The 12,724-nt window shown below is 38.0% G+C and overlaps 1 protein-coding gene across 1 annotated transcript in view; it reads left to right on the top strand.

Annotated features, from left to right (window-relative positions):
- Positions 1-12,724, top strand: part of LOC128998798 (zinc finger FYVE domain-containing protein 26) — a 199,775-nt gene that overhangs the window by 128,498 nt on the left and 58,553 nt on the right. Inside the window, exon 14 of the mRNA XM_054425158.1 lies at positions 1,530-1,634. Coding sequence (XP_054281133.1) covers positions 1,530-1,634 — 105 coding nt within the window. The remainder of the gene's footprint in view (positions 1-1,529; positions 1,635-12,724) is intronic.

Genomic DNA, 12,724 nt, shown 5'->3' with positions numbered 1-12,724 from the left:
CAACAAAGTGGACTTAGACATTTTACCAAAAATCACTGTAAACGGAACCACTTTGCAATACCAGGACAAAGTAAAAAGTCTTGGTTTGACTCTAAACCGCACATTGGACTGGACTGACGCGGTGGTAAGCACTTGTAAAACAGTGTTTGCCGCTGTTCACACACTGAAGAAGATGCAACGACTTCTACCTTTTCACATTAAACTCTTACTGGTCAAATCACTCGTGTTTCCACACTTCAACTACTGCAACACCGTGGTTAATGATATGACTGTGGCTTTGGCAACAAAATTACAACGTGTACAAAATTATTGTGTTCGATTCTTGTTCAATCTTAGGCGTGATGACCATGTCACACCCTATTACATTAATGAATCAATTTTGAAATTAGAGGACGTCAGAAAAATACGAATACTTTCCATTACTCATTCAGTCATCAATCTTGGAATTCCAAATTATCTTGCAAAGAATTTTAAATTTTTGAATGGAAGAGGCGCAAGGGATACCCGCTCTGGCTCGTCCACGCTTCGCATTCCTCATCATAGAACAACTGTTTATAATAAATCATTTTTAGTAACAGCCTGCCGCCTATGGAACTCCATACCTCTGCCCATCAAATCTATAGGAAACCGATCCCGACTGATGGTGGCGCTGAAAGAATATTACCTTGACCGGATGGCCGTGGCTTGGCGGGATGGCGTGCGTTAGGCCTAGATGCAGCAGAGGGTGTATGTGTGTGTGACTGGATGTTAGGGAAAATGAATAGATTTATGCTATCTTATTACTAGCTATGTTACAAACTTAATTGTATTTTTTGTTATTATTTTGTTGTTATAATTAGTTTTTTAGAGGTTAACTGTAAGAAAGGACCATGTGGTCCTAAGTTCGCCTCAATAAAGAAGCATTTTCATTTCATTTCATTTCATTTCAAACTCGCTTTTCCAATGTGTCACTTTCTGTTCAGCAATCGCTGGACCATACAGCCTATAGGCCCATAGCCCATCTCTTGGGTACGTACGCCTACCTATTTATTCATAACAATCTTTACAACGACGATCCTTGATACCTCTACTTTTCCATAGAATACTTGGCCTACCTACTTAAGAAATGAAATTACAAATGTCCAAAAACCCAACATTGTGTGATTTTTGTCACATTCAACTGACTACTATAAGATCGATCCCCGTGCGTAGAACAGCTAGTGAAAAATATTAAACCAGCTGTCACTACAATAACTTCTAAGAGAGGTTATATTTTTGTTTATAACTACTCATTGCCAATTATGATCTGATGGTGTCTGGTAAAAATTCATTACAGTATAGTAGTACATAATGAAATTCCATTTGATTTAGAAGGTGGCTAACAGCAGTTTTGCGGACTAAATCCTTGCTTGGAAAGTCCACTAAAAAGGTGTAGTGTGGGAAAAATGTTATTTTCAGGCATAAAACCTTACTTGTATTATCCAGCACATATTGAGAGTAGGTCCCAGTGTAACATTCTATACTAATGCAGTCACTACCTATGTTTGCAGGTTCCTTTTCACCACCATTGAGTCCATGCTTCAGCTGCTGCGACCCATCAGTCCAGGCACTGTCAACCCAGAAGTTGATTACTCTCTTCTTGTTACCATGATCAGGTAATGCTTATTTGATACAGATGTGTGAGGAGGAGACGTAGGAATTGGCTAACTCTGGAACTAGCTAACCCGGTCGGCTGGCAGGACTGGCTAACTCTAGGACTGGCTAACCGTCCCAGTAAGGAATTGGCTAACTCCAGAATTTGCTAACTCGATTTTGTCCCGTGGCGCAATTCGCTAACTCTGGAACTCGCTAACCCGACCACACCCACTGCACGGAGCGTTGCCAACCTTGTACGACGAAATAACAGTACACTGCCGTATTTAAAAATGTCAGTGTCAATAGAGATAATTGACGGTTGTTCATTATCTATTGCATTTATAACAGCTACCTAGCCCAAAGTAATTAAAAGGCAATTAAAAGATACTAAGTGAAACCCGTTGAAATCAACGGTTTCCTTTCAAGGCTTACGCTAATTCATCTAACTGCAACAAATAGAGTGAAATTATACAAAATTTGAGCATTTAGGTCTTTTGTTTTTGCAGAGCAGTGTCTTGCAGAGCAGGGAGATCATTTTGAGAATGCCAGAGGTTTTGGTGCAAATGTGGTAAATGTCTGGCTTAAACTCATATGAAGACAAGTCGATAAAAATCTAAGAAGTATTCAATATCCAGAGAATTTTGATTAATGCAAAACATTTTTAACTTATTCTTGGTGGGATTCACCATCATCTTTGGTCAAGTCTTAGCTGAGTCATCATCAATAGCCTTCAGCAAGGACTCAAGAGTCATGGATGGAAGCAACTTTCCACAAAAAGTTTTATATCGTCATAGCAAACTAAAGAAAAAGGGATCTTGATACAGTAGACTCTTGATAATTCGAAATTGGTGGGCCAAGCATATAAATTTGAATTATCAAGAGTTTTGAATTATCAAGAGTTTGATTTATCAGGAGAAAAATAAACCATTCGAATTACAGAGAGTTCATTTGTTTAATACATACAAAGGTACAGCACGTTACAATAAAACATCATACCGTGTTTTAGTACACTTTTAAACAATCAACTGCTTATTTTTCAGTTACTGTAGTTGCAAAGAAATCTGTTATTTAGCGCTACTGTACATATTTCGCCAATAGCTGAACTATCAGCTGTCAACAACTACGTTTGTGCTCAATGAGATGTCGCACAATCTAGAGATCGGATTGCCAACTTAGAAAAACAAGTCAGCGAACTAACTCAGACTACTGCTCTAACCAAACAAACATCAAAACGTCCAACACTAGCCTACCATGGGAACAGGATGTACTGTACCGGTACTGTATAGTTTCCTGTTATAACAGGAAGAGATCACTTCGAATTATAGAGTGTTTTGCCGACTAAACTTCGAATTACTGTGTGACTTTGATTTATAGAGTGTTTTTTTGATGAAACTTCGAATTACAGCATGACTTCGAATTATAGAGTGTTACCCGACGAAACTTCGAATTACTGAGTTACTTCGAGTTATAGAGTGTTTTTCCGACGAAACTTCGAATTACTGCGTGTTACAAATTGACCTGCCCTCTATTTGGACTTTGAAATACCGAGTGTATCAAAATGCATGGTAAAAATTTGAAATATTGAGAGATTCTCTAGGGACTGAGCCTTCATTTTGAATTATCGAAAGTTTTGAATTATCAAGTGTTTGAATTACCAAGAGTGGACTGTAACTCTTTTAATGTCATTAAAGAATATGTAAAACCGAAAATATCTTAAATTTTGTTGGATGTTTTTGTGACTAATATGCAAAAAAACCATATTCACTCCATAAAACCACATGAAAGCCAGTTCACATGATCTAATCAAGACATTTAGTAAAACCGTAAAGCTCAACCTGTTGAGGGATTTTTATTGTATTAAACCAAATCAATAGAGTTATCAAGATCCCTTGTTAACTCCTCCTTATCCTTTAGTCACATAAGAACTCAAAACTATGTTACATTCACATAGGAATCTGTATTGGCAATTTTCTCTGCAATCATTTATCAAACAATAACTTATGTAAAATAGTTTTGTTTTTATAGCTACAATATTTTAAAAAGTTTCTGTTAGTATTTAGGAGGTTTTCAGAGTAAACAAATCCAAAAACACTCATATTTGCACCACAGCCCTCTATGAAAGCCTGTTATCATGGTCTGACCAGGATGCTTTCACTTGTCATGCTGGATAAGTGTTTACCTGCCCTCTTGCATTCAATCATATCAAAAGAGGAGTTTCATCAACAATAGTGGGTTAAAATTTCAAGGGATACAATTTTTCCTATTGCCTACCTTCATAACCCTTCATTGGGGAATAAAAGATGCCATATATTATTCCTCACTCAGACTTTACCTCTTGTCCCAATACAATGTGCCTTAAATGTCAGTGTGCGGTCTAGTATAACACCAAGTGTGGGGAATTTATGTTAATTAGAAAGCAATGTGGACTGTATTATAGTAATTTTGAATTGGATACACTAACCTTTTGTTATTAAACTGATGTGTAGACTGGGGGCCCCCTTTGATGAATCCTGAAATGCTATAATGTTGATAAGTTCACTTTTTCACACTATATGATGTTAAAAAACACTTCAATTGTCTTTATAATAAGTTATAAGCCAGCGGTAAATATTTATGTTGGTAAAGAGGTTTATGGTATTTGAAAATGTAGGAGAAAAGGCATGTTAAGTCCTCATAGCAACAGGACTTGCCCAAGAGTGAGCCACTACTCTACTGAAGGAAGGAGTTGGTCATGTGATACATATCAGTGACCAATCAGAGAGCTAGTCTTGAAACCATTGGGATTTGAAGATACTGATGCACTCTATGAGGAAAACATTTAACTATTTGAAATGGTGTTTAATGGAGATTGTGGTGAAATCAGTTGCATATTATTAGAGTGCATTAAAATTAAAAATTAATATAAGAATACTTAAAACAAAACAGTATATATATTTGACATACCGGCCCCCTTGAACTGATCCGGTTCAACAGAAAAACAAGAACCATGCATGATTGAAATATGAGGAATAAAATTAAGGAAGGGGGTTGGTAGCCAGAGTTATGTTAGGTTAGTTTATAGGAAGGCGGGAAACCTTAACTGCAGGTCGTGTTAAGGTTTTTGTAGACGTCTTGATTTGAACGACTCTTACAGTGCCATCTTGACCAGGAGAGGCTGAGATGATTCGACCAAGCATCCAAGCAAGAGGTGGAGTATTGTCTTCATGAATGATTACTAAGTCTCCGATCTTGAGGTTTTCTTCTGGAGTAGTCCACTTAGATCGTTCTTGGAGGGTCTGCAAATACTCTCTATGCCATCTATTCCATAAGTGTTGAGCAAATGCGTGCACAAGTTTCCACCGTTTCAGGCGATTTACAGAGATATCCGTGAGATGAGGTTCTATTAGAGACGTCAGAGGTCCTCCTGTCAGGAAGTGTCCTGGAGTTAACGCTTCAAGGTCAGATGGGTCTGCAGAGAGTGGTGTAATAGGCCTTGAATTTAACATTGACTCAACACGAGCAATCAGTGTTAGAAACTCTTCATAGGTTAGGATTTGTGTACCTATGACTCTCTTCAAGTGGTATTTGGCACTTTTTATTGCCCGCTCCCACAAGCCTCCTTGGTGTGGAGCTCGAGGTGGTATGAAATGGAAAGTTATTTTGTTGTTCTGGGCAAACCGTTGTGTTTCAGGTTTTATCATTAGGTCTTGGAAGCATTTTTTAAGCGTTGAGGCTGTTCCAGTGAAATTGGTGGCACAATCTGAATATAAATCTGATATAGTGCCTCGTCTGGCAGTAAACCTAGTTAAGGAAGCAATGAATGCATCTGCTGAAAGATCTGTGACCATCTCCAAATGTACAGCCTTTGTGGCAAAGCATATAAATAAACAGAGATAGACTTTAATTGGCTGCAGTCGACGTAAGATGTGAACCTTTACTGTAAAAGGTCCAGCATAATCCATAGCGGAAACATTGAAACAACGAGTAGCCGTAACACGTCCAGCAGGTAAGTCGCCCATTAAAGGTGCTGTCATTTTAGGCTTAGCTTTGAAACATCGAATACATTTAAATATTCTGGAGCGTATAACACTTCTCTGAGACAATATCCAGTAGTTTTGCATTAACATTGCTTGAAGGAGTTGTGGTCCTGCATGTAGATATATTTTATGAAAGAAATCAATCAGCAGGTGGACTACAAAATGGTTCTTGGGAAGCAAAATGGGATGTTTTGCACTGTACTTAAGTGGTGAATTTTTCAGTCTTCCACCAACTCGTATGATTCCTTCTTCATCTAAGAAGGGTGCAAGCCGTTGTATTTGAGTAGAACATGTTTTCTTAGCTTGGAGCGATTTGATCTCATTTGCAAAGCATTCCTTTTGCACACACCAACATATGCGATGAGTGGTTATTTTTGCCTTTAGCTTTAGACATTTAATAAAACGAAGAACATAAGCCATAACGTTTACAAGTTTAGACCATGAGGAATATTTACTTAAAAAATGTAGTTTAGAGTCATCGGTTGATGTTATGAGGTTGAATGTCTCTGATTTCAGTTCATTAAGAGATTCTTCAGGATCTGGGGAAAGTTTAGTTTGTGGCCATGTAATTGAGTCCCATTTAAGCCACTTAGGTCCTGACCACCAGAGCTCATGATTCATTAAAGCGGAAGGTGTTAGGCCACGAGAGGCGCAATCAGCAGGGTTCTCTGCTGAGGAAACGTGTCTCCATATGCATGAAGGAGTAAGCTCTTGTATCTGAGCTACTCTATTTGCTACAAATAGTTTTAGCTTGTAAGATGGGGTGTGGATCCATGACAGAGCAATCATAGAATCTGACCACGCATTGATAGCTGTAATATGGTATTGTTTATCAAACTTATTGATGCAATAGTGAAGCAACTTGGCAAGTAAATGAGCGCCGCATAGTTCAAGCCTAGGTATTGTAGTGCGTTTAAGCGGAGCTACCTTTGATTTTGCAATCAACAAATGAGTTGAAACATTGTGATCAGAATCTTCTAGCCTTAAAAAGACACATGAAGCATAGCCTGATTCACTAGCGTCTGAAAAGCCGTGTAATTGTATGTTACTGGCGTTTACCATGGGAAGGTAGCGAGGTATTTTTAGATTGTCAATTTCTGAGAGCTCACTGATAAATTGAGACCATTTCTCAGAAAGTGTCTCAGGAAGCTGAGTATCCCATTCTAACCCTAAACACCAAATGTGCTGCATTAATGCCTTTGCCCAAAAAACCAGTGGACAAATTAGCCCCATGGGGTCATAAATCTGAGCAATAAAAGAAAGAAGTGCTCTCTTTGTATGTACTCCTAAGGGTTTGGGTATAGCATAAGAAAATTTGTCTGTTTGTGGTATCCATTTTAAGCCAAGGACACTGTGACAAGGTTGATCAGTGCTTCGAAGCATGAGGGGAGTTTCACGATGATCCAGCGGAACATTTTCAAGAAGTTTTTCATTATTAGAAGACCATTTTCGTAGCTGAAATCCTCCTTTGAGTAGTAAATCGATAACATCTTGCTGTAAGTCAAGGGCTTCATTTAAAGTGTCACAACCTAACAAAGCGTCATCAACATAGATTTGATCTTGCAGAGCTTTGGCTGCTAGCGGATGGTTATCACCTTCATCGGCCATTAGCTGTTGGATAACACGATTGGCTAAATATGGACTTGAACTCATGCCGTATGTAACCGTGGTTAACTGATACACTTTGATCGGATGAGAGGGCTCTTTTCTCCAGTAAATCAATTGAAATTTTCTATCATCTTCATGAATTAATATCTGCCTAAACATTTGTTTTATGTCACATGTGAAGACATATTTATGTTGTCGAAAGCGAAAAATTATATCAGTGGGATCGTTATGCAGTTTTGGGCCTTGGTGTTGTAAGCTGTTAAGCGAGATTCCAGTAGAAGTTGGGACCGAACTGTTAAAAACCACTCTTAGCTTGTCTCCTTTAAAAACACCATGATGAGGTAGGAAGAAGTGAGGTTCGTCTGTGGGCGGAATTGATTCACAAATTTCCATATGACCAGAAGTCTCATAATCTTGCATGAATTCAACATATTTCATCTTGAAGTCTGGTTGAGCAGCAAATTTATTTTCAAGTGAGTTAAACATACGTTTAGCTACAGGTGCTGAAAGACCCAATTTCTGAGGAGATTCCTTAAACGGTAAACGACAGATATATCTACCGGTATTGTCACGTGAGTGTGAGTTTAGGAAATGTTTTTCACACTCTGCATCAGTTGGCGAAATTTTCAAAGTTTGAGGCGGTTCTTCAATTGACCAGAATCGTTGAAGAGTAGCATGAAGATCTGAGTCATTAGTTGAGAGAAGAGTGGATATTCCACTAAATTGAAGCGGTTGATTGGAGGGAGCAATAGGTGCGGCACCAAGCACAACAAAGCCAAAAATTGTTCTCATAATGAAGGGTAAATTTTCTCCCATACTTACAGGCGGCTCAAGTAAAGTTTGAGGGAATAGATCCGCTCCTATCAATAAATCAATGGGACCTGGCAAGTCAAAGGTTGGATCGGCTAGCATGTATTTTTTCAGTTGAGCTTTGATGAAGGGTGAGAGTTGAACTCGAGGCAGGTTACTTGTAATCTGATCAAGAATAAGAACAGGATGAGAAGAGGCCAAATTTGACCCACTGAGGGAAGAGATATTCAGATGTGTGAAACCTTTAGGCTTTATGTTAGCCACAGAAATTCCTTTGATATCAGGGACGCCAACAGCAGAGCGTTTTACATTTAATATATTTGCACAACTTTCTGAAATAAGTGTGGTTTGTGAGGCGCTATCCAAAACAGCACGCAAAACGAGACCGTTTCCTTTGTGAGTAGAAACTTTCACTAAAGCGGTTGCAAGCAATACAGTATTATTCTGAGTACGAGCCAAACCCATGAGAGTATTCGATTGATTGACATGATCAGGAGACTTAACATTACTTGTACAGGGATCAGTGTTTGCTTCATTCAATGTTGTTTGAGCCTGGTCAAAATGCAGGAGAGTATGATGTCGTTTTGAGCAAGTAAGACAAGTCTGTTTAGATTTACACATTTTAGGTTTGTGCATACCAAAACAGTTTACACATAAGTCTTTACTCTTAATGAAGTCAAACCTGTCTTTAGTATTAATGCCCCCAAATTTAGGACATTTGAATACTATGTGAGTAGTAGCGGAGCAATAAATACATTTAAGCATTCGATCTTTGTCATTAGACGACAACAATACAACATTAGCCCTATTAGTTTTAGCCTTATTTGCAAAATTAGATTTGATTGGGTGGTTGCTCTTGTTTTCATTTGGTGAAAATGTTTTGTTCGAAACAGAAGCTAACTCCGCAGCCTCCTCTTGTGTACATTTATTTTCCAAGAAATGAATTAATTCATTGATAGTAGGGACCTTTTTTGAGTCATTACGTGAGTGTTCAAACTTAGTGCGGAGAACAGAATCAAATTTACGCAAAATATGCGTTGTCAAAAGCAAACTTTCATTAGCAATATCATGACCAAGAGTTTTTAAGGCCTGGTAGTTTTCATTGTAAACTGAGAGAAATTTCCGCAATTGTTTGACAGTAGGCCTAGTAAGTTGAGGTAAATCTAAGATATTGTTAGTATGAAGAGTGATTAGCAACCTTGTATTGTGGTATCTATCTATCAGAGATTGCCATGCTATAGCATAGTTCGCAGCGTTAAGAGGCAAAGATTTCACCAAACTCAATGGCTCATCTGAGAGACAGGATAGCAAATATGTAAATTTTTCTATGTTACTGAGTGACTCATTAGTATGAACTGCATTTTCAAATATGCTATGAAACGACATCCACTGGTCAGGTTGACCAGAGAATTTACCTAAATCCAATGAAGGCAATTTTATTGTCGGAGATACAGCCACAGCTTGTGCTGTTGAACTAGCGGTGGACTGATTCAATTGCTCAGATACTGCAGGTGTAGGTATTAATGTGCTACATAAGCTACTAATATTTATGTACAGGTCAGATATTTTATCTTGAAGTTCGGTTACCTTTTCATCTACGATGTCTTCAGGTAGGGGAGTTGTAGAGAACAACTTATTAACAATTTTTTCAAATTCTGCATGTTTTTGAGAAGCTGCAGTTGAAAGTAACTTTATTCTATTTATTTGTTGATCATTTAAAGATTCAAGGGCTTGAACAGTACTTAATGTTGTAACTTGCTTGTCAATACTACTAAGTCTTTGTTCAATAAGTTGACTTTGCTTGACAAAAGATAAAAATCTCATTTTGGAATAGAATAGTCAAACACACAATAAAACTCAAAAGGTCTGTATAAACTCCACCTTGGAATTTATAAATTAAAGTTATTTCTTCACTAGAAATGTCAATAACTTATTTTGCAAAGTATTTGCAATATAAAATCACATTAAGATGTAGCAGTCCTTTCTTCAGTATGCCAATGTTAATAAGCACTAAATTATTTACATTTTAATTTACTTTCCAGAAGTTCCAGAACTATCATTTGATACAATAATGATCAATCGACAATATTACTGTACAAAGCAATCAGCTGTGTTCGTGATAGATGAGAATCAATAACATTTGTAGATAATCAGAACAAGGAAAGGAAGGATAATTATTTCTGGCTACACAATGAATATCCTGGAATGCAAACAGAATACTGAGAGGGGAAGGGGGGTATGTCTGCTAGAGATAAGGCTCATGAAATGGCTGAGATATAATCATGAATATTTAAAATTGGACATGAAACTAGACTTTCACTTTTGTGCATGTTTGGAAATGAAATATGAAAAATCATCAAACTTAAATATGTTTGATTTTGAAAATATATAGTACAATGTCCTATGATTTAAAAAAATCAATAAAACAACACTGGCTTATTTAATAAATGTTCACAAATTATAAAAATGTGTTTGTAATGAAATAAAAAATGTATTTCACAATGAAATTAAAATCTTAACAATTCTTTAAATATTTCCAACGCACTGAGTTTATCCGTCCGGCTTGAAGTACCAAAAATGTGGGGAATTTATGTTAATTAGAAAGCAATGTGGACTGTATTATAGTAATTTTGAATTGGATACACTAACCTTTTGTTATTAAACTGATGCGTAGACTGGGGGCCCCCTTTGATGAATCCTGAAATGCTATAATGTTGATAAGTTCACTTTTTCACACTATATGATGTTAAAAAACACTTCAATTGTCTTTATAATAAGTTATAAGCCAGCGGTAAATATTTATGTTGGTAAAGAGGTTTATGGTATTTGAAAATGTAGGAGAAAAGGCATGTTAAGTCCTCATAGCAACAGGACTTGCCCAAGAGTGAGCCACTACTCTACTGAAGGAAGGAGTTGGTCATGTGATACATATCAGTGACCAATCAGAGAGCTAGTCTTGAAACCATTGGGATTTGAAGATACTGATGCACTCTATGAGGAAAACATTTAACTATTTGAAATGGTGTTTAATGGAGATTGTGGTGAAATCAGTTGCATATTATTAGAGTGCATTAAAATTAAAAATTAATATAAGAATACTTAAAACAAAACAGTATATATATTTGACACCAAGATATTTGGGTGTAGGACAATGCTGAAGACGGTCTCCCCGCCACCTCACATTCAACTCACGGCCTGCTTCTCTATTGTTTAGGTGAAAGGCACAAACTTGGGTCTTAGCAGGGTTCGGCTTGAGGTGATTTGCGTCATAGTACTGGGAAAGTTCATTAAGAGTCATAGTCAGCTTCTGTTCCACCTCTTCAAAACTCCTACATTGTGCCGCCACCGCCGTATCATCGGCATATATAGCCTATACTGACGTGTAGCGTTTGGCAACGGTTGGTCGTTAGTGTATATGTTATGAAGAGCTGGGGCTAAGACGCTACCCTGAGGCAATCCATTTCTCTGATTCCTCCATCTACTTTTCTTGCCTTGAAGGGACACAAAAAACCGCCTGTTATGAAGAAAGGTGCTTATCATTGAAGTCAGCTGATAGTCTTTGGTAATGCTGTACACTTTACCCAAGAGTCTTCGATGGTTTACGGTATCGTAGGCAGCTGTTAAATCTACAAAAGCGACACCCGTGATTTGTTTTCTCTCCAACCCATCCTCAATGTGCTGGGTCAGGTTTAAAACTTGGCCACAACAAGACTTGCCTGATCGAAAGCCTGCCTGTTGTGGAATGATCTTTTGTTCCAGAAAATCGCTGATTCGATTGAGTATCAGACGTTCTAAGATTTTATATGTGTGGCATAAAAAACAGGTCGAAAGTTTTTAGGATCATTTGGATCTTTCCCAGGTTTGAGCAGTGCAGCCACACGAGCTTTTCTCCATGCCTTGGGTATATGCATTTGGCTTACGCAGATGTTCATGAGGCTCAACAACCATTGCATGGCATTTTTTTTTTTTACCTAGGTTCTTTAGTTGTTCGACTCTGATCTCGTCAATACCTGGAGCTCTATTAGTCTTTAAGCTGGTAATGACTGCAGTAAGCTCGGACATGGTGAACGGTTCTTCCAGGAAGTGATTCTCACTTGCCACATCATGCACAACAGGCTCCTGGTATTTCCTTCCATAGGTTTTGCCATTTAAAAGAAGGTTGGTAGCGACTTGATCGGCAGTAACTGTTGTAAAGTTGTCTTTTGGTTTTGTCGCATCTCCATTTATGTTCTTGAGGAACTTCCAGGCCCATCTGTTGTTCACCTGCATATCTAAACTCTCCACAAGATCACACCACTTAGTTTTGCGATTTTTGGCAATGACTGACATAAGCTCTTCACCTGCTAGAAGTGTGTCCTCAGCAAAGGGATCATTGTCAATGAGGCCTTGGTATCGTTCTAGCAGTGGCTTTGCCTCTTCAGAGAGTACTGCGATGTAATGGGTTAAAAAAAAAGCCTTTAGGTATCATTTTTCTCGAAACCTGCTGGACAAGCTTGACAAAGGAGTCATACATATCAGGTTGTTGAGGGATATTAGCGATTTCTCTGTCAATGATCTCCATAAAACCCGTCCAGTTGGCCTTTTTGAAATTTAACCTGCGCCTTAGAGAAACAACTTCAGGTTTAACAACAGCACTAAGGGTGCATACTATAGGTCTGTGTTGAGTTCGGGGAATC

The sequence above is a fragment of the Macrosteles quadrilineatus genome, unplaced genomic scaffold (assembly GCF_028750875.1).
Source record: "Macrosteles quadrilineatus isolate MER2022 unplaced genomic scaffold, UCM_ALF_1.0 Scaffold_1__1_contigs__length_201487025, whole genome shotgun sequence".
NCBI lineage: Eukaryota > Metazoa > Arthropoda > Insecta > Hemiptera > Cicadellidae > Macrosteles > Macrosteles quadrilineatus.
The sequence above is the reverse complement of the archived record's forward strand: the minus strand, read 5'-3'. Positions and strand labels throughout refer to the sequence as shown.